Source organism: Pelodiscus sinensis, chromosome 2 (genome assembly GCF_049634645.1).
Source record: "Pelodiscus sinensis isolate JC-2024 chromosome 2, ASM4963464v1, whole genome shotgun sequence".
In the NCBI taxonomy this organism is placed as follows: Eukaryota; Metazoa; Chordata; order Testudines; family Trionychidae; genus Pelodiscus; species Pelodiscus sinensis.
The window spans coordinates 147797043-147820826 of NC_134712.1; the positions used below are offsets into that span (position 1 = coordinate 147797043).

General features: G+C 46.9%; 1 protein-coding gene across 1 annotated transcript; it reads right to left on the minus strand.

Annotated features, from left to right (window-relative positions):
• Positions 1-23536, minus strand: FRRS1L (ferric chelate reductase 1 like). The gene is made up of 5 exons (XM_075921603.1): positions 23226-23536; positions 17026-17110; positions 16060-16198; positions 3964-4210; positions 1-3461 (listed from the first exon to the last, which is right to left on the minus strand). The coding sequence occupies exons 1-5, from the start codon at positions 23440-23442 to the stop codon at positions 3289-3291; spliced, it is 861 nt and encodes a 286-aa protein (XP_075777718.1). The 5' UTR covers positions 23443-23536; the 3' UTR covers positions 1-3288.
• Between the last annotated feature and the right edge of the window lie 248 nt (positions 23537-23784).

Below are 23784 nucleotides of genomic sequence, written 5' to 3' on the forward strand. Positions count from 1 at the left end.
TTCAAAATGTTAAAGCTTTAAAACCATCAACACAAACTGACAACATCACACTTCAAAATATAAAGTACATATTGTTAAATAAAACTGTAATAAATGTTCAGGTGAAATTTTTCTTACTTTGCCTATCTGTAACTTTCAGTTATCATTGATGGAAATATTTTTGTTGGCTTGTTTGTATGCACAATGAAATCAATGTTTATTGACATTTACGAATACATATCTAATCCTTCCAAACTTAATTATAGGGTTGCTGCAGTTTCACACTCTTCCTGTCCTCTCCAAATATACGGACAGCCAAAGCAATTTTACCTTTCTTAGTGAAAATTCTGAAACTGGATTGCTTCGTATGTTTCACTTCTAATCTGGTGCTACTTTAATGACCATAGACCCAATTCTGACTTTTTTTTATGATAGGCATTTCCAGAAGTCTCTGTTAATCTAGGCAGTAGGAGAATTTGTCTAAACATTTTAAAATTCATAATTTGTTTAGGACGCAAGATTGCAGTCAAACACTGGAATAAATTGCCCAGGGAGGTTGTGGAATCCCCATCTCTGGAGATATTTAAGAGTAGGTTAGATAACTGTCTATCAGGGATGGTCTAGACAGTATTTGGTCCTGCCATGAGGGCAGGGGACTGGACTCGATGACCTCTCAAGGTCCCTTCCAGTCCTAGTATTCTGTGATTCTATGATTAATTGAAAAGCTGTAAAATAGGATAGTTTCTCTTTTTGTTGAGTTGCTCTATTTTTCCCTATCATTAAGGAAGCTTAAGTAGGGCCTGCTAAGAACTTTGAGGTCCTTGGATGAAAGATGTTACTAATACCCGAACAAAAGTAAAGCAAACAAAAATCTTCATGTTAATGTCAGGTCAAGAGAGAACCTTTAACCCACAAAAGCAGAAGTAGAAAGTGACCGTAAAGTTTTTCCCTAATGTACCGCCAGAGGCTCAGCCACCAGCCCTTAAAACTCTGTAATCTGAAACGGTGTATATTCTGCACTTGCATGACACAGAGGAATATATTAAGAGCAAAGACATAGTCTCAGCTCTGAAAGTGTTTACTTTTATAAGCCTGATTAAACCCCTCTCTCTGTACCTTAGTATTATTTCTATTGTCTTTGTATATACTGACCTCAATGTTGAGGTCTATCCAGGACTCAAGTGGAGGTGGAGAGCCAAAGGTAGGTTTGTGTTATGCTCCAGTAGTCTGCAGTTGTTAGAACAGCCCCTTGGGGCTACTGCAAGTGGCTATACATTAGTGCAGGTCTGAGGCTGCTTTAACTTATGAGAGTAGTCAATTGGACCTTGGCTGGGGGCTGAATGAGGACCCTTGCACAAGGGGGACACAGCATGCTTTGAGCACATTCTTCTCCCCAGTGTTAGAGACTATGGCATAGAGCCAGCTTGCTAGATTTATGCCATCAAAGGATTCCAATGCACCAGAGCAATCGCAGCTGTCTGTTTTGGACACATCAAGACTGTGATTTGCTCCCAGAGTTGCACAAAGCAGACCTTATTAGGGACAAGGACCTGTCCCATTAAAACTGTAATTAATCACAATATTTAATTAGCTGGTTAATTCTCAGGGAGGGTTCACTCACTGGAATGCACTAAGTTAAAGTCCCTATTTATGAATTACTTTAAAGTGTTAAATTCTTTTCTAATTCAGATGCCTTTTCTGAACTATAGATAAAATACTTACTAGGGAGGGGTAAACAATTATTTAAACCAAAAATTTACACATTTGAAGCACATAGAAAAACCTTAAAAAATTCAACCTGTAAATGTTATACTGTGGGTAATGATGCGCAAGTAACAAAACTCCCGTTTTTTTCTTATTGTCTCACCATGCAGTAATAGCCTTTCTAAGACACTCTGCAAGTAAACAGAGCTAAAGAGTTTTGAAACTTGTCCAGCCTTGTGTACTCTTGGCACAGCAACATAATACCATAGTATACATTAGGGACTGAACCTGCAACCCATAAGCATACAGAACTCCCATTTGGCCGAATGGGAGATTTGTGTATCAGCTGCTTCTCTGTTCAAGGTAATCAAATTCCCCATCATGTAGACAATGAAATTGTACAACAATATCCCAAACCATTTTAGAATAAGTTGTGATCGAATCTTCGAGACATATCTGCAACTCCCTTTTCCAACTACACAACTATTTTTTTCAATTTTTGTAATACTTCCTAAAGCTAGAAAATTCAAATCTTATTTTCCTGGTTTGTCTTATTCCTCATTGTATAAATATGATTTTAACTGTGGTTCTGATGGAACTAAAATGAAGGCTCTTATTTATGCCTGTATTTTCCCATTAATACCATAGATCATGTTTGCATTGTTCTGGGAACAATGAGGTGCTCCCTTTTATCTTTAACATGAGTGGGATTTATGGGCACATAGCAATGGGCAACCGGACACCTTAGCAATACCACAAAACAGTTATTTAAAAGATATATTTATATCTAAGTAACATTTTTTCATAAAAAAGAAACTTACTTTGCCTATTGGGAAAATGTGTTATGGCTTGTGGGGGTTTCTATAGTCTCTATATTCTTAGGAATTCTTCTGTATTATGAAGAATTTATACTAGTATTAATTTTCTTTTTCCTTGTTTAAACAGCATGATCTCTCTTCTTAAGTAGAACTGTATCTAAGAATTATTTTTATAGTGCAGTCACTTATTAGCCTTCTGCAATGGAAAGTTTAATTGTGGTTATAAATGGAACTTGAAGCATTTTCTGGTTTTGGAAAGTGCCAGAAACATGTAGGACTACAAACTGCTTCAGTCAAATTCAAAGTATTTGAGGAGGGAACTGCCCTTTAACAGAGAGCAATCCTTATTAAACAGCAGTGTTGTGACGATACCTTGACATCGAGTTCAAAAACAGCACTTACAGATGTGCTATCTGCATCACAAGTATTTAACAGACGATATTCCCCCAACTTGTACATTATAAATCGAAGAAAATTATACAATAAATAATCTGAATCTATATATCCATCACTAAATTCCCCCCCCCCCAACACACACACAATTTACAAAAGTATTTTTCATTAAACTAGTAGTTACATTGGAAGTGATTTGTTACTTGCTCCTTGATTATTCTTAATTATTTGGCACATCTTTATAGGTCAAAGGAGAGGTTATTTCCTTGCTGAAAAGATGAAATTGTCAACAAAGCAGCTAGATGATAATGTGATATGAATTCCAACAGAAAATGCATCCATTCCGAGGAACTCTAACAAATTCTCACTATTTTCCATACGTATCCAGCTGTGATCATGGGGTTCCCATCAATAAATAAAAGGTCAGTGCAACAATAAGAAGCAAACAGAATGGAGAAGAAAAGGTCTGATAGGCAGCTGATGGCATAAAAATGTCTTCATACTTGTAAATACTGACAACACGTTCTGATACAGGTGGTGAGTCTATGTCATGCCGAGTTATAGAACCTTTAATAGGCAAAGAATAAAAATAGAGATGAGCATAGCATGTGAATTAAGCCACTTCTGATTTTCCTTTCTTTCCCACTAGATTACCTCACCTCCTCTTATTGCTAGTTACTATACTTACAAAAATTTTTCATAAGTTTAAAAAGTTTTATAAGTTTCTAGTCAAACAGCAAATCTTCAAAAAAACAAAACAAAACAACCCATAGCATTATATCAACCATTAACAGAGCCAGAAGTTAAAACTCTGAATAAATCATACAAAACCTGAACAACAAACTATGAACAATAACCTTCAAAAGAGTTATGAACTTGTCGTTCTGAAGCATCTACAATCAATTTTAGCTTTTTCAAGTAGAGCTAACCAAAATGGCTAGCTAAAGAATTTATATATGACATAAATAGACAGTGCAAAAGACAACATCTTTTGCAAGCTCTTTTAATTCCTTTTACAGTAATGGAATAGACTGAAAAATGTAGTCCTGGCTACATACCATCAACTTACCTTGAATTGCTGGACCCCATGCAAACAAATAATACCAGCTTAAGTGAAGATCTACAATAGTTTCATCTCTGGGAACATACACAGGACGTTTAAATCTACAAGTCACACGGTTGTTTTCAAAAACCCCTTCTTCATCTCTGGCTGGATTTCTCTGGATCTCTTTAGCCCACTGGCCAACATTATAAAAGTGCTGAATTCGGACCCTTCCATTGTCATCATGAACACAAGCCATAACGTCATCTCCACCCTACATGGTAAGAAAGAAATAAGTCAAAGTTCTACCTTTTGAAAGTTTTACTTTTGCGGGGGGAACCCTCAAAAACATACAGTAAGTTTTTTTCCTATCCACAAGAGTATTCATGTTGCATAATTTTCACTAATAACACTGTAGTTCCCCCTTTCATTGTACACACCTCTGGATTCTTCCTCCTGCAGATTGTGCCGCAAAAAGTCAATGTTAATATTTCCTTTTCCTATCTGTTTCTGGTTATGCAAGGCACTTTTTATTTTCCTCAAGAGTTATTCTCCCCAAGAAATACACTAAAATTCTAGCAGGATGGCAACTTCCTGACACAAGCAACAAAAAAGAACAGAACTTTCCGGGTGAAAAGTTCATTACATTAAATGCTATATAATCTAAATCAGCCGCAAACAAATCTAAAGGGATAGTTGCATAATTGCAAAGAATCCACTTTAGGAACAACACTACTGAGTTAATTTTTTCGCCCATATGACATGTCACCTAAATGCAAAGTAGGAATTCAGTTAAACAAATGGAATATAAAATATTAATAAAACTAATCAATGGCATATTTTCTTCTGCACATTTTATAGGTAATCAAAATAGAAACACAATCAGGGAAACAAATAAGTGGATAAAAAGGTGTTATGACAATTACCCACATAGGTTATTCACAGAAGTACAGGCAGTCCCCGGGTTACGTACAAGATAGGGACTATAGGTTTGTTCTTAAGTTGAATTTGTATGTAAGTCGGAACTGGCGTCCAGATTCAGCCGCTGCTGAAACTGATCAGCGGCTGACTACAGGAAGCCCTCGGCAGAGTTGCTCTGCCCCCGGCTTCCTGGAATCAGCCCTGATCAGTTTCAACAGCGGCTGAATCTGGACTCCTGGGACAGAACAGCTGGGGCACTGCCGAGTAGGTCCCCGCAGGACCAACCCGGCAGCACCCCAGCTGCTCTACCCCAGGCGTCCCGCAACAAAAGCCTGGTCTGCTGGGGAGGGGGGCGCACTAGCTGCGCCCCCTCCCCCCCCCCAGCAGACCAGGGAGACCCGAGCAAAGCCGCACAGGCGACGGGACCCCGCTGCCCGTGCGGCTTTGCTCCTTTGCCCCGGAGCAAAGCTGCACAGGCGGCGGGGTCCCCCACCTGTGCGGCTTTGCTCGGGTCTCCCTGCTGTGCTGGGGGCGACTCCCCCCCAGCACAGTAGGGAGACAGGAGCAAAGCCACAGAGGCGGGGGACCCCGCCGCCTGTGCGGCTTTGCTCCGGGGCAAAGGAGCAAAGCCGCACGGGCAGCGGGGTCCCGTCGCCTGTGCGGCTTTTCTCGGGTCTCCCTGCTGTGCTGGGGAGTCCCCCCCAGCACACCAGGGAGACCCGGAGCAGCTTTTCTCGCCCCGGAGGACGCGGTGGCAGGACCGCTGCGCTTTGGGCGGTCCCGCCGCCCGCGAGCTCCGGGGCAAGAAAAGCCCCGTTCGTAAGTGCGGATCCGACGTAAGTCGGGGACTGCCTGTACTGTATTCCTGAAACAATTATTCAAAAACACTATTGATACAGCAAAGACACTCGATCATTCAATACATATTACTGCTTCCCAAAATGCAGCCCCCCAGAAGTGTTAGCATAAGGAATAAATAAGTTTTGTAGGCTGTTGGCAAGTATGGGTTCCCATTAGTGGTGCAGATGTTAGTACAGGTTGTACCTCCCTTAACTAGGAATCCCTGGTCCGGCAACATCCGTGGTCTGGCATGGACTACAGATGTTACTAGACCACAGAGCCCAGGATCAGGGAGGTCTGGCAGCAGGACAGAAGCATCATAGGTAGCACAAGAAACTCATCTGGGAGCCCACTGTGTGTGTGGCGGGGGGGGAACAGGCAGCACGGGAGGAACCCCAGCCCCAGCCTCAGAGGCGGCCAGGGAACTTTGACCCTGGCCATGGAGCTCTGGCTCCGGCCCTCCACCCCAGCCCTTTACTGTGCAGCTCCGGCCCCAGCCATGGAGCCAGGTGGCTGTGGAGCTCTACCCCAGCTGCAGAGCTTCGACTGTGGCACTCTGGTGCCAGCAGCAGTGGGACCAGCAGCATCTAATGAGACCCAGGAGGCTGGGGCAGCAGTGGGGGCAGGCTGGAGCCCTAACCCAGTGGCAGCATGGGCCAGGAGGAGAGGAACCTCCCCTGGTCCAGCAAATCCTCTTGTTCAGGACCCGTCAGATTCCAAGGGTGCCGGACCAGCCAGGTCCAACCTGCACTTGGTAACAACATGTACCACAGCTATAGTACTGTCATCAACGCCTCACACTGAAGGAGGAAATAACATTTGCTGACTTTATCCTTTTTAGTCTATTTTTTAATACATGTTGCAAAAAATGCATAACAGTCATTGCTCATCTAATCCTGGTAGCAACAAATTGCTTTGGAGGAACAAAATGGGCATGGACAGTTAAAGACATCGACAAAGTAAGGGGAGAGACACATTAATTTAGCTGCCACAAATGCATAGATTCTTATGAAACTCGTGACAAGTGGAAGAACTGGGTAAGAAGGAATTCAAAAGCTCCAGATGTTTGGTACCATTGTACAAGAGGTAGTAACTGCTACAGTTGAGGTTACAGAAGGGCTTCCATTTTAATCTCCAGTTTTCAGTCACTGCTTTCAAAAACTTTCACCTCAGGAGTAAATTGTGCTTAAATGTTTAATTTATTTTTTATAAATTTGAGCAAGAATTCTTCATCTCTTTCTAAGAACAAGGAGAGTTTTTAAAAAACAACACCTTCCACATTAATAAAACAAAACCAAGTTAAAATGTTGTTTTGCCAACTATTCTTTAGTCAAAAGTGCTGTGTATAGATCCCTAATTATCAACCCAATCAATTAAAAAAAACCATAGCTGTTTAATTATTTCCCTTGCCTAGCCGTTCTTGCCATGTCATCTTCATCTGGAATCCTTCTTGTGGGACACCGTTACATACCCTCATTGAATTTAAACTTCCTAAGTCTTTGTTGGCAAGTTTCTACAGAACTCCACCTTGTCTGTGTTTTTTCCTATCCAGTTCCTTCTCCACAACGTCACTGGTGACACCAGCCACGATGATTCATTCAGTTCCTTCTTCTCTGCCCATCTCTGTGCATTTTTTCTACAATGGAATGACCTCTCCATTTCAGTTCACTATGAACCACCAACTTCTCCTCACTGAAATCCCTCCTAAAAACTGACATTTTGCATTATGCCCACGAAAAGTTAATTGATAATAATTACAAATGAAACCGACATATCCCTATAAATTATTCCCACCTCTGGGGTTCTCAGTGGGTCCCATTACTGTCTTTTTGACTGTAAATGCTTCAAGACAACGATTGGCCTTATTTCTGAACATGTGACAGTAACAAGAACATTGCTGGTGATAAATAAATAAGGGCTACACTCTGACACCACTGCTCACGAAGAGTCACAACATATTCTATGCATGATCCCATCCATTTCAAAAGGACAAAGAGTGGAATAATGTGTTATTCAGCATAACCAAGTGTATCTGAATATAGTTCTAAGTCAACAAATAAGAACAATAAAATCTAAACCTAAGTTAACAAAAAAGGAATACAAAATCTTAACGAGAAAGAGCACAAAAAGGGAACAAGCATTATGCTGAGACAAAAGAAAGTATACTAAAAGTTGCACGGAGCAATGAAGAAATAATTTATCAAAGAATCAAGTTTTTATTTTCTTCCCTGAACTATGCCTGATTGCTCAGGCCAAAAATAGGGACTTGATTCCACCATGGAACTAGGGATGTAGTGTAGTCGATGAACTGATTAATTTATACCATTAACCTATAAGCTTTTGCTTATCAAATACATGCATTTCCCTCCTGCCACCCTTACCAGTACATTTTTTAGCAGGACTGGCCAGCAGCCCAGCTCAGTTCGGACTCGTGCTGGGTCCAGAACCTACCCCTGCTGCGGCTCTGCGTTTAAAGTCTATTAGGAGCCAGACAGGCAGGCAGCCCAGCTCAGTTCTGGCTTGTGCTGGATCGGGAAGTTCAGACCGCCCCCTTAGACAGGGACTGCTGCCACCCCAAGCTGCTGCCTCTTTAACAGGCAGCCAGTCCACCATGGAGCTGATTTTTAAACCGGATCCCCTCGTGGACCAGCTCCTGCATGGCACCCTGTGCTGCTGCCTCTGATGTAGTGGCTGCCGGCCCCGCCCCCAGGGATTATAGAATAGTCGACTGACCGATAAGAATTCATGAGGTTACTCAACTATTCTATTAACCAATATTTAACATCCCTATGAGAAATGAGTGCTTTCAGCCCTAGTGCCTGAAAGCTCAAAATTGCATATAACAACAATCACAATATATTGTAGAAGCAAAATGCAGGACAATGTAGCACTTTAAAGACTAACAAGATGGTTTATTAGATGATGAGCTTTCGTGGGCCAGACCCACTTCCTCAGATCAAATAGTGGAAGAAAGTAGTCACAACCATATATACCAAAGGATACAATTAAAAAAAATGAACAAATATGAAAAGGACAAATCACATTGCAGAACAGAAGGGGGATGCGGGGGGGGTGGGAAGGGGGAGGAAGGAAGGTAAGTGTCTGTGAATTGCTGATATTAAAGGTAGGGAGAGTGGGATGTTTGTGAGTTAATGGTATTACAGGTGATAATTGGGGAAACTGTCTTGGTAATGGGTGAGAAAGTTCAAAGTCTTGTTAAGTCCTTGTTGACAAGTGTCGAATTTTAACATGAATGACAGTTCAGAGGATTCCCTTTCAAGTGCAGATGTAAAAGGTCTTTGTAGCAGAATGCAGGTGGCTAAGTCATTTAGAGAGTGTCCTTTCTGGTTAAAGTGGCAAGAAACTGTTTTCTCTTTGTGATCTTGTCTGATATCTGTTTTGTGGGCATTAATCCTTTGGCGAAGTGTCTGAGATGTTTGTCCAATGTACATAGCAGACGGACACTTTCGGCACATGACACTCATTTGGCCAAGAAATTACTGGGAAATAGATGAAACTAACAAATATAACAACCAATTAAGACTGAAATGACATATGGCATGGTAGCCCGATCATTGTAGCCTGATAAAGTGATGTACAGCATCTCATACATAGCAGGTTTGAAAACCTTATGATTGTGTGAGGGTGCCATCTACTGGATGTAGGATAAGGCTGCACGTTGCCACTTAATTTTTCTAGGCACCTGTCTGCTAGGCATGTTAGATATCGAGTGTTTGAATAATAATGTAACCGCATAAAATCTTAATGGTTACACAACTATTCTATAGCTCCCGGGACAGGGCCAGCAGCACAGGATGGCAGGGAGAGCCGGTCCACGAGGGGAGCCAGTTTAAAAATCAGCAGAGCGGGATGGCAGCAACCCCTGTCTGAGGGGAGTTCAATTTCCCCACAAACAGAGGATACTACCACAAAGCAGCCTCTGCCTGTTGTGGGCCCAGCCTCACTGTGGACAGAGGCTGCTCCAGTAGAGGTGAAGCAGCCTCTATCTGTGGGGACCTCGAAACCCCTGTAGATAGAGGCTGCCTTGAAGCAGCCTTCCCTCTCATCCCCTCCCCTCCCCTCACCTACTGCTGCCTCCGATAAAAGCAGCAGCACTTGGAGGAGCAAGCGCCACAGAGCCAGTGCTGGGAGGAACCAGCTTTTAAGCCAGCTCCCCCCAGCACCAACTCCTGCTCCTTCCCCTTGCTACTGTGGAAGCCAAAGGATTTGTATGTAGCCATTTTGACCTTTTGGTTAGCTTAACTCATGCAAACTCTGAGACCTAACAACAGAGTACTGTGAGAGACGCTGTTTTCGCCTCTCTCTCTCTTGTGCTTGAGATAAGGATAGAATGCTGACTCTAGTGAAGACCTTGAGATAAGGTGGCGTCTGAAGGGAACTGTTATGGAAAGGGGAATAATTGTTTATTGTTATTATAAACAGATAGTATATATATTGGCTTCTAATTGTTTTGTATTTGATAATCTGCCTAGCAGCAGCTTCTTCCCTTGCAATATTGCTCGAATAAACTCTCTCTGACTACTTGTTGCTCACAAATGCAGAGTGAAGGCTTGTTTTCTTCCACACTACCTCTGATACAGAGGCAACAGGGGAGGGGGATTGGGAGTAGTTGACAAGATTAACAGGCTTATCAGTTAATCATCTAGTTGACAACTTGTTGAGGTCCCTACTGTTTGCATGTTTAAAAATCCGTCACCTAGTCTCTTATCAGGTTACATGCCTAGGTGCTTTTGGAAATCCCACTAGGTGCCTATCTCTAGCCTAAGGTTCTTAAATACCTTTTAAAATTTGGCCCTACAACTATTTCTTAAGACTACATGAAGCATACTGGAGGCACACTGATATCTTTGGGTGTGACCAGACTATAGGGTTTTGTTGACAAAAGTGGGCTTTTGTCAACAAAATTATACCTGCGTCTACACTACCGCCGAGTTCTGTTGACATAACGTCGACAGAACTCGGCAGTTTTGTTGACGGCGGTAAACGTCATTCTATGAGGAATAACGCCTTTTGTCGACAGAGTTCTGTTGACAGAAGGTGTTATTGCATCTACACTGTCCTTTGCATCTACACTCTCATGTCGACAAAGCGCCTTGCTTTATCGACAGAACTGGATGTAGTCTAGACGCTCTTTGTCGACAAAAACTTTGTTGACAGTATTTGTCGACAAAGCCTTTGTCGACAAAAGCCTGTAGTCTAAACGTACTGTTTATGTACAACATATAATCTTGTTTACATGGGTAGGATGGGAAGCATCCCCCCTTCCATTTTATTTGTGCTCCTCCTTTTGGGCATGATCAAAGCAAGCAAGTGATATCTGTCTTTCTATTGCTTCAGTAGGCTCTGGTTATGGACCGTTAAACATGTTCTCATTTTCCAGCGTATAGGATCCACATTCAACTTTATAATTAGATTGTAAACACTCTTCCCTTTGACTTGAGGTGTATTACAATAACACTATTTTGCAGATGCGTATGTTTCAAAATACAATCAGTTATAGATAGCATTGTAAATTGTGTTCTAAGTTTACATACATTAATGAGACTCACTAGTTGTATAAGAGAATTCTATTTTTCAATTCTTGTTTCCTCTTATAAAACCCCAAAACAAATAATGCTTCTGAAATATAAAAAAGCCACAGGAACAGGAATAAATAGGAGACAATCCTGTTTAAAAACTATTTTTAAAACAAAAGAACAAATCAAAAGAGGCTTGCTTTATATAGCATTTACATTTAAATTCACCTGGCTTTTCTGGGAACATGGGATGGTTGGTGGTGGAAGAAAAAGGTAGTGGGAATCCCCTTAAGAGTTTAACAGTTAAGTCCAGATTTATACAGTGGGAAAATAATTAACTTATTCAAGAAAACTACATTTTACTAACTTTTGATGTATACTTTGCTCCATTAAACACTGGTACAGAACACTTAGAAAATAAAACTTGAATTTATTTTTTAAATTAAATGAGGAAATATCATTAAGTCTTGCATTCAACAGCAGATGCCAAAGATCACTGTACTCTTTCATTCTGAAAGGAGGCAGGAGAGTCTAGTGGTTGGTAGGGTTGGCAGGTGTCTGGTATTCACCTGGACCGTCCGGTATTTTCGGCTCCTGTCCGGTAAAAAAAAATTCAGAGACTACCGGACACCTAAAATGTCAATAACTTTGGTCTCCCTCTCTCCTCCCGCCCCCCCGTTTTAACCCCGTCAACAGACTTTGGGTATGTCTACACTAGAAAGTTAGTTCGAACTAACGGACGTTAGTTCGAACTAACTTTCCTATGCGCTACACTAGCGCTCCGTTAGTTCGAACTTAATTCGAACTAACGGAGCGCTTAGTTCGAACTAGGTAAACCTCATTTCACGAGGACTAACGCCTAGTTCGAACTAGCTAGTTCGAACTAAGGGCTGTGTAGCCCTTTAGTTCGAACTAGTGGGAGGCTAAGGCTTCCCAGGTTTCCCTGGTGGCCACTCTGGCCAACACCAGGGAAACTCTATTGCCCCCCTCCCGGCCCCGGAGCCCTTAAAGGGCCACGGGCTGGCTACTCACTTTGTGCCAGTTGCAAGGCTGCAAGCACCCGTGCCTGCACAGCCTGCACCTGCCACACTATGAGCCAGCCATCCGAGGGCTCCCAGCCCTCCACTGCTCCCCACGACCAGCCTGGCGGCTCCCGGGAGCCTGCCCGGGGGCGCAAAAGGCGGGCGCCCGCCTGGTCAAGTGCGGAGATCGTGGACCTCATCGAGGTTTGGGGGGAAGCCTCAAATGTCCACGATCTCCGCACTAGCCACCGGAACGCGGCCGTCTATGGACGCATGGCTGCCAGCCTGGCCGCCAGGGGCCACCAGCGCAGCCGGGAGCAGGTGCGCTGCAAGATTAAAGACTTGCGGCAGTCCTACTCCCGGGCCTGCCTGCCAGGGGCTGACCCGGAGGCCTGCCCCCACTTCCATGCCCTGGACCGCATCCTGGGGCCTCATGCCGTCCCTGCCCCCCGGGACGTGATTGACCCCGGGGCAGAGGGACCGCTCCTGGACACCGAGGAGGAGGAAGAGGGCTCTGAGAGCCAGGAGCCTGCCGCCAGCCTTCCCAGGACCCGGGACCCCCGAGGCACCCCACAGAGCCGCTCGCCTGCATCATCAGAGGCCGGGGAGGCGTCCACCTGTGAGTACCCTCGTGTTCCCCTTATGTGTACGGGGGGCTGGGGCGAGAGGGAGCCCCGGGACCGTGCGCCTGGGCCTTGCCCACTACGGAGCAGCAGCTGGGGATCCTGCAGGGGCCCTGGCCTTGCAGAGGGGAGCTGGGTTTCACACACCTGGGCCCCTGGGGTAATTGACCGCTGGTCTTCTTGCACCACAGCTGCAGCACCGGGGACTGCAGGGCGCACCACCCCGCCTGCAGCAGCCGCCCGCGCCCGGGCAAGCAGGACAGCCAGGAACCAGGAGGACTACCAGAGGCGGCATCTCCGGTTCCTGGACCGACAGCTCCGTCTCCAGGACCACTGGGTCCAGGAGGACCTCAGGCTGCGCCAGAGGAGTCTGGAGGCCCTGGAGGAGCAGGGCCGTGCCCTGCGAGGCCACCTCCAGAGCCTGCTAGACCGCTTCCCATTTCCTCCTCCCCCTGCTCCCCCTCTTGCTCCCCCTCTTGCTCCCCCTGCTCCCCCTCTTGCTCCCCCTCTTGCTCCCCCTGCTCCCCCTGCTCCCCCTCTTGCTCCCCCTCTTGCTCCCCCTCTTGCTCCCCCTCTTGCTCCCCCTGCTCCTCCTGCTCCTCCTGCTTCCGCTCCTGCTTCCTCCACACCCCCTGTCCTCTCTGCCCCCCCCTCCACAACCATTCCCCACCGACGCCCCCGGACCCGCAGTGTGGCGAGACGGGAGAGGCACCCAGACTCCCACCCCTGAGCTTTCCTTTCCCTTCCTCCCTTCCCTCCCCTCCCCTTCCAGCTCCCTCGTCCCAGGTTTCCCCCTCCCTTCTCCCACCTTCATTCCTCCCTCCCCCACCCCAGTTCTGTGAAATAAACAGACGTTTTTGTTGGAAAAACAGGTGTCTTTATTTGACAGTAGGTAGGGAGGGGAAAGGGGAAGGGGGGGGTAGGGTGGAAGAAGGCCCCGGTGGGGCATGCAGGGAGAGGTCAGTCCTCCTCCTCCTCCACCTGGAAGCTCTCCCGCAGGGCTTCCCGGATCCGGATGGCCCCCCGCTGGGCTTCCCGGACGGCGGCGGTGCGGGGCTGACCGTAGTGTCCAGCCATGCGGTCAGCCTCAGCCATCCAGGCTGGCAAGAAAGCCTCCCCCTTCCGCTCACACAAATTGTGGAGCACACAACATGCCGCCACCACGGGAGGGATGTTGTGCTCGGCCAGGTCCAGACGGGTGAGGAGGCATCGAAAGCGGGCTTTCAGTCGCCCGAAGGCCCCCTCCACCACGATGCGGGCCCTGCTCAGCCTGTTATTGAAGGCCTGGCGGGAGGGATTGAGGTGTCCCGTGTAGGGCTTCATGAGCCAGGGCTGCAGTGGGTAGGCGGCATCCCCCACCAGGCAGACGGGCATGTCCACGTCCCCGACCCTGATGTGGCGGTCGGGGAAGAAGGTCCCGTCCTGCAGCCGCTGGCACACGGAGGAGTTCCGGTACACCCGGGCGTCGTGTGCTTTGCCGGACCAGCCCACATTTATGTCCGTCAACTGTCCCCGGTGGTCACATACGGCCTGCAGGATGACGGAGAAGTACCCCTTGCGGTTCACGTACCGGGACGCCTGGTGTTCCGGGGCACGGATGGGGATGTGCGTCCCGTCGATGGCCCCCCCGCAGTTGGGGAAGCCGAGGGCGCCGAATCCCCGGATGACGGCATCCGGGTTGGCGAGGCGGACCACCCTGCGGAGCAGCACCCGGTTGATGGCCTTGACCACCTGCGGAGAGAGACACAGCAAAGCGTCAATCAGTGGGGCGCCCGGGTGGCTGGGAGCGTGCGTGCCCTGGCAGTGCCCCGCGCCCCACTCCCGGAAGCAACCCCCCTGGCGGCGTGTAGTACGGCCGGGACAGCCCGACCCCTCCGGTGCGGGGCGCTTTCGCCTCCTCCCGCCCCCCCCTTTGTCCCTGGGGCGGCCCATCCCCTCCTCGCAGCCCCCCTCCCCCCCGGCTCGGTGGCCGACGAGCGCCGTACCTGCATGAGCACTGCTCCGACAGTGGATCTCCCCACGCCGAACTGGTTCCCGACGGATCGGTAGCTGTCCGGCGTGGAGAGCTTCCAGAGGGCGATGGCCACCCGCTTCTGGAGGGGGATGGCGGGCCTCATGCGAGTGTCCCTTCTTTGCAGGGCAGGGGCGAGCCACTCGCAGAGCTCCAGGAAGGTGTCCCTCCTCATCCTAAAGTTCTGGGTCCACTGTCGGTCGTCCCAGTGCTCCAGGACGATGCGGTCCCACCAGTCGCTGCTGGTGTCCAGACGCCAGATGCGGCGGGGCACGCCGGTGCCGGGGCGCTGCCGCGGCTCCTCCACGGCCCCCAGGGCGGCCAGGCGGAGAGGCAGGGGGCTGACGTTCCCCAGGTGGTGCCAGGCAGCCTCGAGCCATTGCTGGCAGGCTTGCAGCAGCAAGTCCAGAACGTGCACCAGAAGGTGCAGGGCGAGCCGTGGCTCCATGTTGCCACCTGCGGCGGCCCCCCCGAAGGGAAGCACCGACACAGACGGGCACAGAGACCGACGCTTTGCTGTCCCTCGGCGAGGTTGGCAAGCAAGCAGGAAAAGCTGAGAACCGGCTGTCCAGGGGGGGTCCCTTTAAGCACGAGCCTCAGATAGCCTCAGACAGCAGCCACACAAAGCAACTGCTGACCTGATGCCCTGCCAGAACCGGTTTCAGCTGCCCTTAAATGCCCCCCTGCGTCCAATCAGTGTGGACGCGCTAGTTCGAACTAGCAAAACGCTAGTTCGAACTAGTTTTTAGTTCTAGATGCGCTAGTTCGAACTAGCTTAGTTCGAATTAACTAATTCGAACTAAGTTAGTTCGAACTAGCGCTGTAGTGTAGACGTACCCTTTTTTCTTGTTTTTTGGGGTGGGGGTATTCGGTATTTTTGTTTCAACCATCTGGCAACCCTAGCCTGGGTGTGATTTTCACTTTATCTCTTTACAGCTCTGCTTTCTGATCTGGAACAGTGGGATTCATAATACTCATCCATCCTTTGCAAAGCGTCATGCACACTAGAGATAAAAAACATGCAAACATTCAATATTTCTTATCATATATTTCTCAGTATTTCTCTACATTTGACATATATTTTTCAAATATATGGAAATTGTGCTTATTCTAATGCATAACAGCTTGTATTCTTGTTAATATGAAACATTGCATTTTGTTGGTCTTACCATTTTCTTGTCCGAGGAAAATCCTACTGCCACCCAGCCATCGGTGTCAGCACTCAATTCGAACTCTACATCAGCTCCTATTCTACGATAGCTGAGAAAATAGTCACAAGTCTCTGCATTACATCCAGGTTTGCCATACCTGAATGAAATAGGAAAACAGAATATCTATCTTTTCCCCACCATTCAGAATACAAACAGCTTTTGTTGTTGTTGTTGCTTTCGCTTACCTGTGTTTCTACATCAAAAACTTGAACACAGTATGATTTGTTGTTGTCAATGGTGGCGGTCACAAAAATTTTCAGATATTGGTAGAACGTATTTCTATACTATGTTGTATTTGATTTATAATACTATAAATTACAATGTTAACCATAATTATCCTTTTATGGTAAGATGGGGGAAATGTTGGTTCATTAAGGTGAGCATTTATTCAAAGGTGTAGCAGATTGATCTCATTGGCTATGTCTACACTCTAAGATTTTTGCAGCAGAGAGTATGCTAATGACAGACTCATTAGCATGAGTTACAGTGTCATTAGCATATTTTCTGCCATTTCTTTTTGCACAAGGGGTTTTTGCGCAAAAAGAAGCAGTGTAGCCACTTCCGTTTTGCACAAAAAAAACCCTTTTGTGCAAGATCCTTATGCCTCTCCGGCATAAAACAAACCCTTTTCCACAAGATCCAAAATCCCTCCTTGTGCAAAAGCATCAGCAGAAAATATGCTAATGTCATCACAACTCTGCCGCATACTCTGCCGCAAAAACCTTGTAGTGTAGACAAAGCCATTTAGACTATTTCTGTAAGTGCTCATCAACTGATGAACAACAACGTAGTCCCCTGATCATGATGAATATCTGCAGACAATAAACATTTAGTAAAATGAATGTGGGACATTTACTAGTGTCCCTAGTGAAATCAAGTAACGTTTATAAACTGAAAGATATCTACATTTTATTCTACACCAACCTAAAGCATCCCTTGGTTTTTCCACAATCATCCACTCTAATTTTTGCAAATGGATCCACAGGAGGAGCAGTAGGGAAAGGGTAACCTGTATAATTAGAATAAACCACCATTAAATAATGAATGTGGAATAATTCATTCCAATATTGCCATAGTTGTTATTTATCTATATTAAAATAGCATGTAAGAGGCCCCAACCAAGATCAGTGCTTCACTGTGCTAGGCACTGGATATGAACTTACCAGACCTCACCATTAAAAGTTCACAATCTAACTAGACAAAACATGCAAAGAGTAAATAAGAGAAAGTATTGTTGGGCTGGATTATCTTTTTTGCTAGAAGCATTTTGAGGAATGGGGGTGTAATGAAGCCAGAAGCCAACGCAACTGATTCTTTGCTGTCCCATCTTTCCACAAGTCAGCTAAGAATCATGCATTTGCAATCAGTTCCTTCCTAACCCATCCTCTAATGCACTTGAGCTTTGTATCCAGAGGAGAACTGAGTCTTTTTCCTCCCTTTTAAAGATGGGGCACTGAAGCTGTGGCACATGACAAGAAAAGGTTAGGGAGCTCTCAGGCTCAGTAACCCATATTCAACCTTTAATGACAGATTAGAGAATTGTGTAAATGATAATTAGGGCCAGTCCATGTTAGATAGGCTAGAATTTTGAAATGTAAACCTGTATTACTAGAGAATTAGGGGGTGATACTAATTATATGTGCTCACTTATAGCTTGTTAGATGTTAACCCAGGTAAACAGACAGTCACTGTCTATGAAATTGATTCAGAAATCAAAAGGGATTATTAACTTTTAGATGAAATGTGTGGTAATGTAATTTTATGTGTCTCTTTGCACATTAAGCAGTTCTTCACAAACTTTAAATTATCTTATGTTAATCCATGTGGTTAATTGCTGATAATGTTTGTAAAGCAGGTTACATCAAAAGTCTATTGTTCATCTGAGAACTCTGTGCTGCTCAGGAACTGTATTCAGGACTCTTGGGACCTGATCCTTTCATCTCAGCTCTGCTTGATCTTTATTTTGTGGGATGTTTGACTCATAAGACTGAGATCTATAGACCATCTGGATCATCCTGGGTATGAAATATTAGACAAACTACAGACTAATTCTAAGAACTCTCTGCAACTAAAGTTCACTACCTCTCCTATGAAAGTGATTTCAGAACCATACTCATTTCTGTATGCTTACTGACCTTTTAACCAATACTCACGCACTCTCTTTTCTAATAAATCTTAGTGTAGTTAATAAGAACTAACTAGAAGCATGTATATAGGTAAGATCTGGAATATTCATTAACTTGGGAGGTAATATGGCCAATCTGGGATTGGTAGAACTTTCATAGCTAACTTGACTGTCTGGGAGAGAGCACAAAAGGCTGGGCTACTTTTAAGGGAACTGTGTTTTGGCTTCTAAGGCTACGTTTACACTGCACTGCTATTCCATGCTCCTTTGAGCATGCCCATTATTTCAAAATAAACGGGCTCACTAGTCCAACGTCCCTGTAAACTGCATTCCACAAGAAATAAGGGAAGTTTAGGAATAGCAATTTATTTCAAAATTACCTTTAAAAAAGCTACGCAGTTTGCGTAGTGCAAATTGTGTAGTTTATTTCAAGGGAAGGGTGTTGTGTAGATGCACCCTAAGGGCATATCTAGACTATGCTAGACTTTCAAAAGAGGATATGCAAATTCCGCAGGAACTTGGAGCTCACTTTCAAAAGCAGCACTTTCGAAAGTGAAAGTAATTAAGATGTGGTTTTGTCGGTGAACCCTCCCGTTTGTCGACAAGCCACTTTTTCTTAAAAAATGAGGTTTACGTGGCTTGTCGACAAACGGGAGGGTTCACCGACAAAATCACGTCTTAATTACTTTCACTTTCGAAAGTGCCGCTTTTGAAAGTGAGCTCAAAAGAAGATACGCAAATTCCTGCGGATTTTGCACAGCCTCTTTCAAAAGTCTAGCGTAGTCTAGATACACCCTAAGTAACCAATAAGGTATTATAGAAGCTGTTTCATGCTCTGTTTCATATTGGCTCGATAAACCTAAGTATTGGCATATCCTCCAGTTTGGGGAATTATCTGCCCCATTCTTTGTTTAAATCAGGGCAAACTGCAAACTCGGTGTGCCCCCATCCTTTTCCATGTTACATGGATCACAGAGGACCAGATTTTTAAAAGTTACCTGAAAACACCTATCTCCTATTAACTTTCAATGGACATTAGTCACCTATCTCTTAGAGACACTTTAAAAAAATTCCACTAGGACAGAATAAGTGATTTGCTTAAGGTTACACAAGAAGTCTGTGGCAGAACCAAGCCATCAGCCCAGGTTTCCGGAGTCTCTATCCATAAATGAATGTTGAAAGTATAGAGCTGTTAAACCAATACAGATTCAGTTCACCAACCCAAATGTGTATATGATTACATTTTGTACAGGGCCTTTTTTGATTAATTTGGCATGAAGGATTAAAATGAATTATATATTAAATCAAAGGTAAAAGTCACAATTAAAAATAAAAAACACTAAATAATTCTGAACACAAAACAAGCAGCTAATGAAAAAGTCATGGCTTCAAAATCGATATTCACTTCTTCATTTGGCACCAATACACTTGTGGAATGAGGCTGAGAACACATTGTTTTTGAGACTCTACGCTTTAAATTTCCTGATATTTCTGGGTTCGGGTTTTCAGCTTTAATGCTGGTGTTTTAACTTGGTATTATTTTCTTCAACTGACAGAGAAAAAGAAAAAACTAGGTGTGGCAGTAAGAAGGCTTTCAGGTGTGTTTTCTCTTCCTCAGGAGTTTTAAGCTGCATTACTCAACAGAAAGACAACCATCACTTTACCAGTTGGAGTTGTGCACTATTGCACCACTCCATATAGTGCTGCAGGCAGCAATGTAACTGAAAGCTTTTATTGCATGCAAGCAAAAGAAAGTTTTCACTGCCTTATACCTAGTTATTTAACCCCTTCCCTGCCTCTACTTTTCCAAGCAGCTATTTTTCTAAGGTTTTCAGCCACACATTATGTTTGAAGCTTTAATATTCAGCCCTGTTTATGCATTGTGTTTGCTCAGTATAGATATTTAATATAACACATGGCTTTGAAAAGTAAAAAAAGAGACTTCTTCACCCCATATGAAACCATACACAAGCACAGCCACTCTCCTCCCTGCCTAGGCAAAAGCCTGAAAAAACAAGATGGGTCTTATACCTTGCCCCAGTGACCAATAACTCAGAGTCTATCCAACTAGCAAGGGAAGTAAATTCCTAAATTGATAGTCTTTCAGAGTATCCTTCCCTAACCATCATGGATTCAAATTTTAGGGCTGCTTAATAGCACCACCTCGCTGGCTAATCTCAATTCATATATAGCACCTGTGGAATCCTGGAAAAGGGAGTCCTCAGGGCAAACAGGCAATTCCCCCACATAGTTTACTGGTATTTCTCAGGGTACGTCTACACTGCAACGCTATTTTGAAATAAGACACGCAATTGATGTAGCTTCAATTTGAGTAGCTTATTTTGAGTTAAGCTCTGCCTTTGAGTCCTACTTTAATGCTCTGAGGGTGCGTCTGCACTGCAGGGCTTAACTCGAAATAAGCTACGCAAATTGAACTATGTCAATTGCATAGCTTACTTCAAAATAGGAAGCATCTACACAGCACTTATTTCGAAATAGAGCACTCTTCCTCCGACTTCCCTTATTCCTCGTACAATGAAGGTTACAGGAATCGGAGTAAGAAATCCTCCAGCTTGACAGTATTTTGACACTATTTTGAAATAACTGCCTGCTGTGTAGACACGGACTAAGTTATTTAGGAATAGCACTAGTTATTTCGAAATAGTGTTGTGGTGTAGACGTACCCAAAGACAGCACTGTCTAGCCAGATATGGTTTGCAAACAGGTCCATGAAAACCTGGTCGTCAAATGAACAGAAGCCTTCTCACTTTACTCCATGGGAGGCAGAGCAGCCTCTGTGAACAAGGAACTCAGACCCACCACAGACAAGGGCTGCTGCCACCCAGAGCTGCTCTCTCTGTATGAGAGATAGTAGCGTGGGGTGGCAGGCAGCTGGTGAGTGAGTGGAGCTGGTTTTTAAACTGGATCCCCTCGCAGACTGGCTCCCGCCTAGCACCCCGCACTTCTGCCTCTGATACAGAATGCAGTTAGTCAACAATTCTATAACCCTATAGCTAACATTCTTATCACAAGCTGAATCTAGAAAATCTATGGCTGAAACTGCCCAGGACTGTACCAGAGACGATTATATATTTCTCTCCTCCAGAAATGGTTTTGCAAGCACAAAAGCAGCCAATTTATCGTCTAAACTATTTCAATCTTGTCAGCACAACTGGAAAACTGTTCATGGTGAGAAAGGACTAACTATCTGAGTACAAGCAAAAAGACATGATGAACTCATCGAACATCTGGAAAAGTTCTGACAACTGTATTTCACAGACAGGGAAAAAATCATTCTTCACCATCTTCATTTAAAACAACGTTGCAGTCAATGTGACTCTTAGCATGATTTTTGCCAGTAATGTTAGTCTCCTATATGCTTTGTCTGTCACAGGTCATCTTTATAACACGATATCCTGTGAAACCCTATATGTGAAAAGAGAATGCTTTGCTGAAATTGCATAGATCAGGGATGAGGGCCTACAGCCTACAGGTCAAATCCAGCTCACTGCTTAATTTTATCGGGCATATGGCAAGACCACGGACCGGAAGCCCTGAATCTTGGCTTCCCTTGAAGGGCTGGAGCCACAAGTGCCAGTTCACCCTGCCAAGGGGGGGATTCTAGCATTACCTGGTCATTAAAAGTCTGGACAGCTCCATGCTGCTCCTGGAAGCAGACAACATTTCTCTGCAGCACTTAAGCACAGGACAATCAGAGAACTTTGTGCACCACCCCAGCACCTACTCCACAGTTCCCACTGGCCAGCAACCGTGGTCAATGGGAGCTGCTGGGGCAGCGCCTGCAGGTAACACACACTGCACAGAGCTGTCTGGCCACATGGTGGCTGCTTCAAGGAGCAATGTGGAGCCTGACTTAATCCAGGTGCAAATAGCAGCCTGAGGTAAGCACCACTTGGCTGGACCCCTCACCCTGAACCCCCTGCTCCAAGTCGATACCCTCTTCTGCTCCTTATCTCCCTCCCAGAGCCTGCCCCTGCCTCAACGCTGAGCCCACTCCCACACTCCAAGCCCCTTGGCCCCAGCCCGTAGCCCCCTCCCACATCCTCTCCTGGTCCCAACCATCTGACTCAGTCCGGAGCCCCTTCCCGCAATCTGACCCCATCATTTCAACCTCTCTCAAACCTCCCCACCCCCTACCCCTGCCATGGGGTGGGGTGTGGTCCATAATTTTTTGTGGGTGGGTCAATGGCCCCTGATAGAAACACGGGTTGTTGTAAACTGAGACCAGAAGCAGGGGTCTCAGCACGCCAGCGCAAAGCAAGGGCAGCTGGGGGGGGGCAGCCAGGGAGGGGGGCCACGCTCATTTTGCCAGGCCTCTTCCCCGCGAGGAAGAGGATTTGCCAATTGCAGCTATGTCTGGCACCCCCCTCCCCCCCCCCCAGAGGGGCAGGCGCCTCTCCCCGATTCCCACCCGCCTCGAGCTTGCAGCGGGCCTCGCCCCCGCCCGGAGCCGCGCACAAAGCGAAGGGCAGGGCGGGCTCCAGGTGGCTGCCGCCGAGTTACTAGCCAACGTGCTGAAACCGCGCGGCAGCCCAGGCCCGGCGGCTCCCGGCGCCGGCGCGGGCCGGGCAAGCACTGGGGGGGGGGGGGGCGCAAGGCCTTGCCGGGAGCAGCCCGTCCCCCCACCCAGGAACCCTCCCCCGGCCTCGGTGCGGCGTCCCCCTCGCGGTGCACCCGCCTCCCGCCCCCACCCGTGCACCCGCATCCATCCGCCCCCTCCCGTCCGTGCACGCTCCAGTGCCCCCATGCACCCAGCCCCTTCATTCCCGCGCCCGCTCCGTCCTCCCCCGCGCAGCCGGCGCCGCTCTCTCCCCTCGCTGCATGCCCCCCCCCCCCCCCGCCGTGCATTAGCTCCTTCACTCCCCCCCCCCCGGTGCCCCCAGCTCCACTCTCCCTGCTCCTCGGTGCATGGTCCATGCCCCCCCCCCCCCCGCCTCGGAGCATCTCACTGTGCCGGGGGTGGCCGCCCGCCCCTCACCCTCCTCGGAGAGGTAGCGCAGGTCGTAGAACTCGCTGGCGAAGGTGCCGTAGGAGGAGTCGTGGTGCTGCCGCTGCGGCTCGTCCCGGGCCCCGCGCTCCCCGTCCCCGCGGCTCCCTCCCCGCGCCCCGCCGCTCTCGTCCGCCGGGCTGGCGGCGCAGGAGGCGGCGAGCAGCAGCAGCAGCAGCAGCCAAGCGCCCCAGCGGAGCGGAGACATGGCGGCCCCGCAGCCGGGAGAGGCGCAGAGCCTGGCGTGCAGCGCCCTCCCCCGCCTCCTGCTGCTGCTCGCGGCGCCCGGCCAGGGGAGGGGCAGCGGGCTGCGAGGGGCTGTGCGCCCCCAGCTGGGTTGGGGGGCTCCCAGACCTCCCTTTGCCCACCCGTGCTGGGCGCCCCCTGGCAGCGAGGGGGGGCATGGCATTCCTGGGGGGGGGGGGCCCTGAGGCTAAGCGCCTCCCGGTAGAGGGGCCAATCCGGAAATTTGTGCCTTTAGGGTGCAGGGGGAGCCCGCGTTCACACGGGCTCTGATCCGAAGTGGCGGCAGGGTGGGAGTGAAGGAGGC

Excerpts from the sequence above, each read along its gene's own strand:
- FRRS1L (XM_075921603.1), bottom strand. The coding sequence starts at position 23,442 with ATGTCTCCGCTCCGCTGGGGCGCTTGGCTGCTGCTGCTGCTGCTGCTC. Across the intron at positions 16,199-17,025 it reads AAAACCAAGGGATGCTTTAG|GTATGGCAAACCTGGATGTA; the intron begins GTTGGTGTAGAA and ends TATTTCATTCAG. Across the intron at positions 3,462-3,963 it reads ATGGGGTCCAGCAATTCAAG|GTTCTATAACTCGGCATGAC; the intron begins GTAAGTTGATGG and ends TGCCTATTAAAG.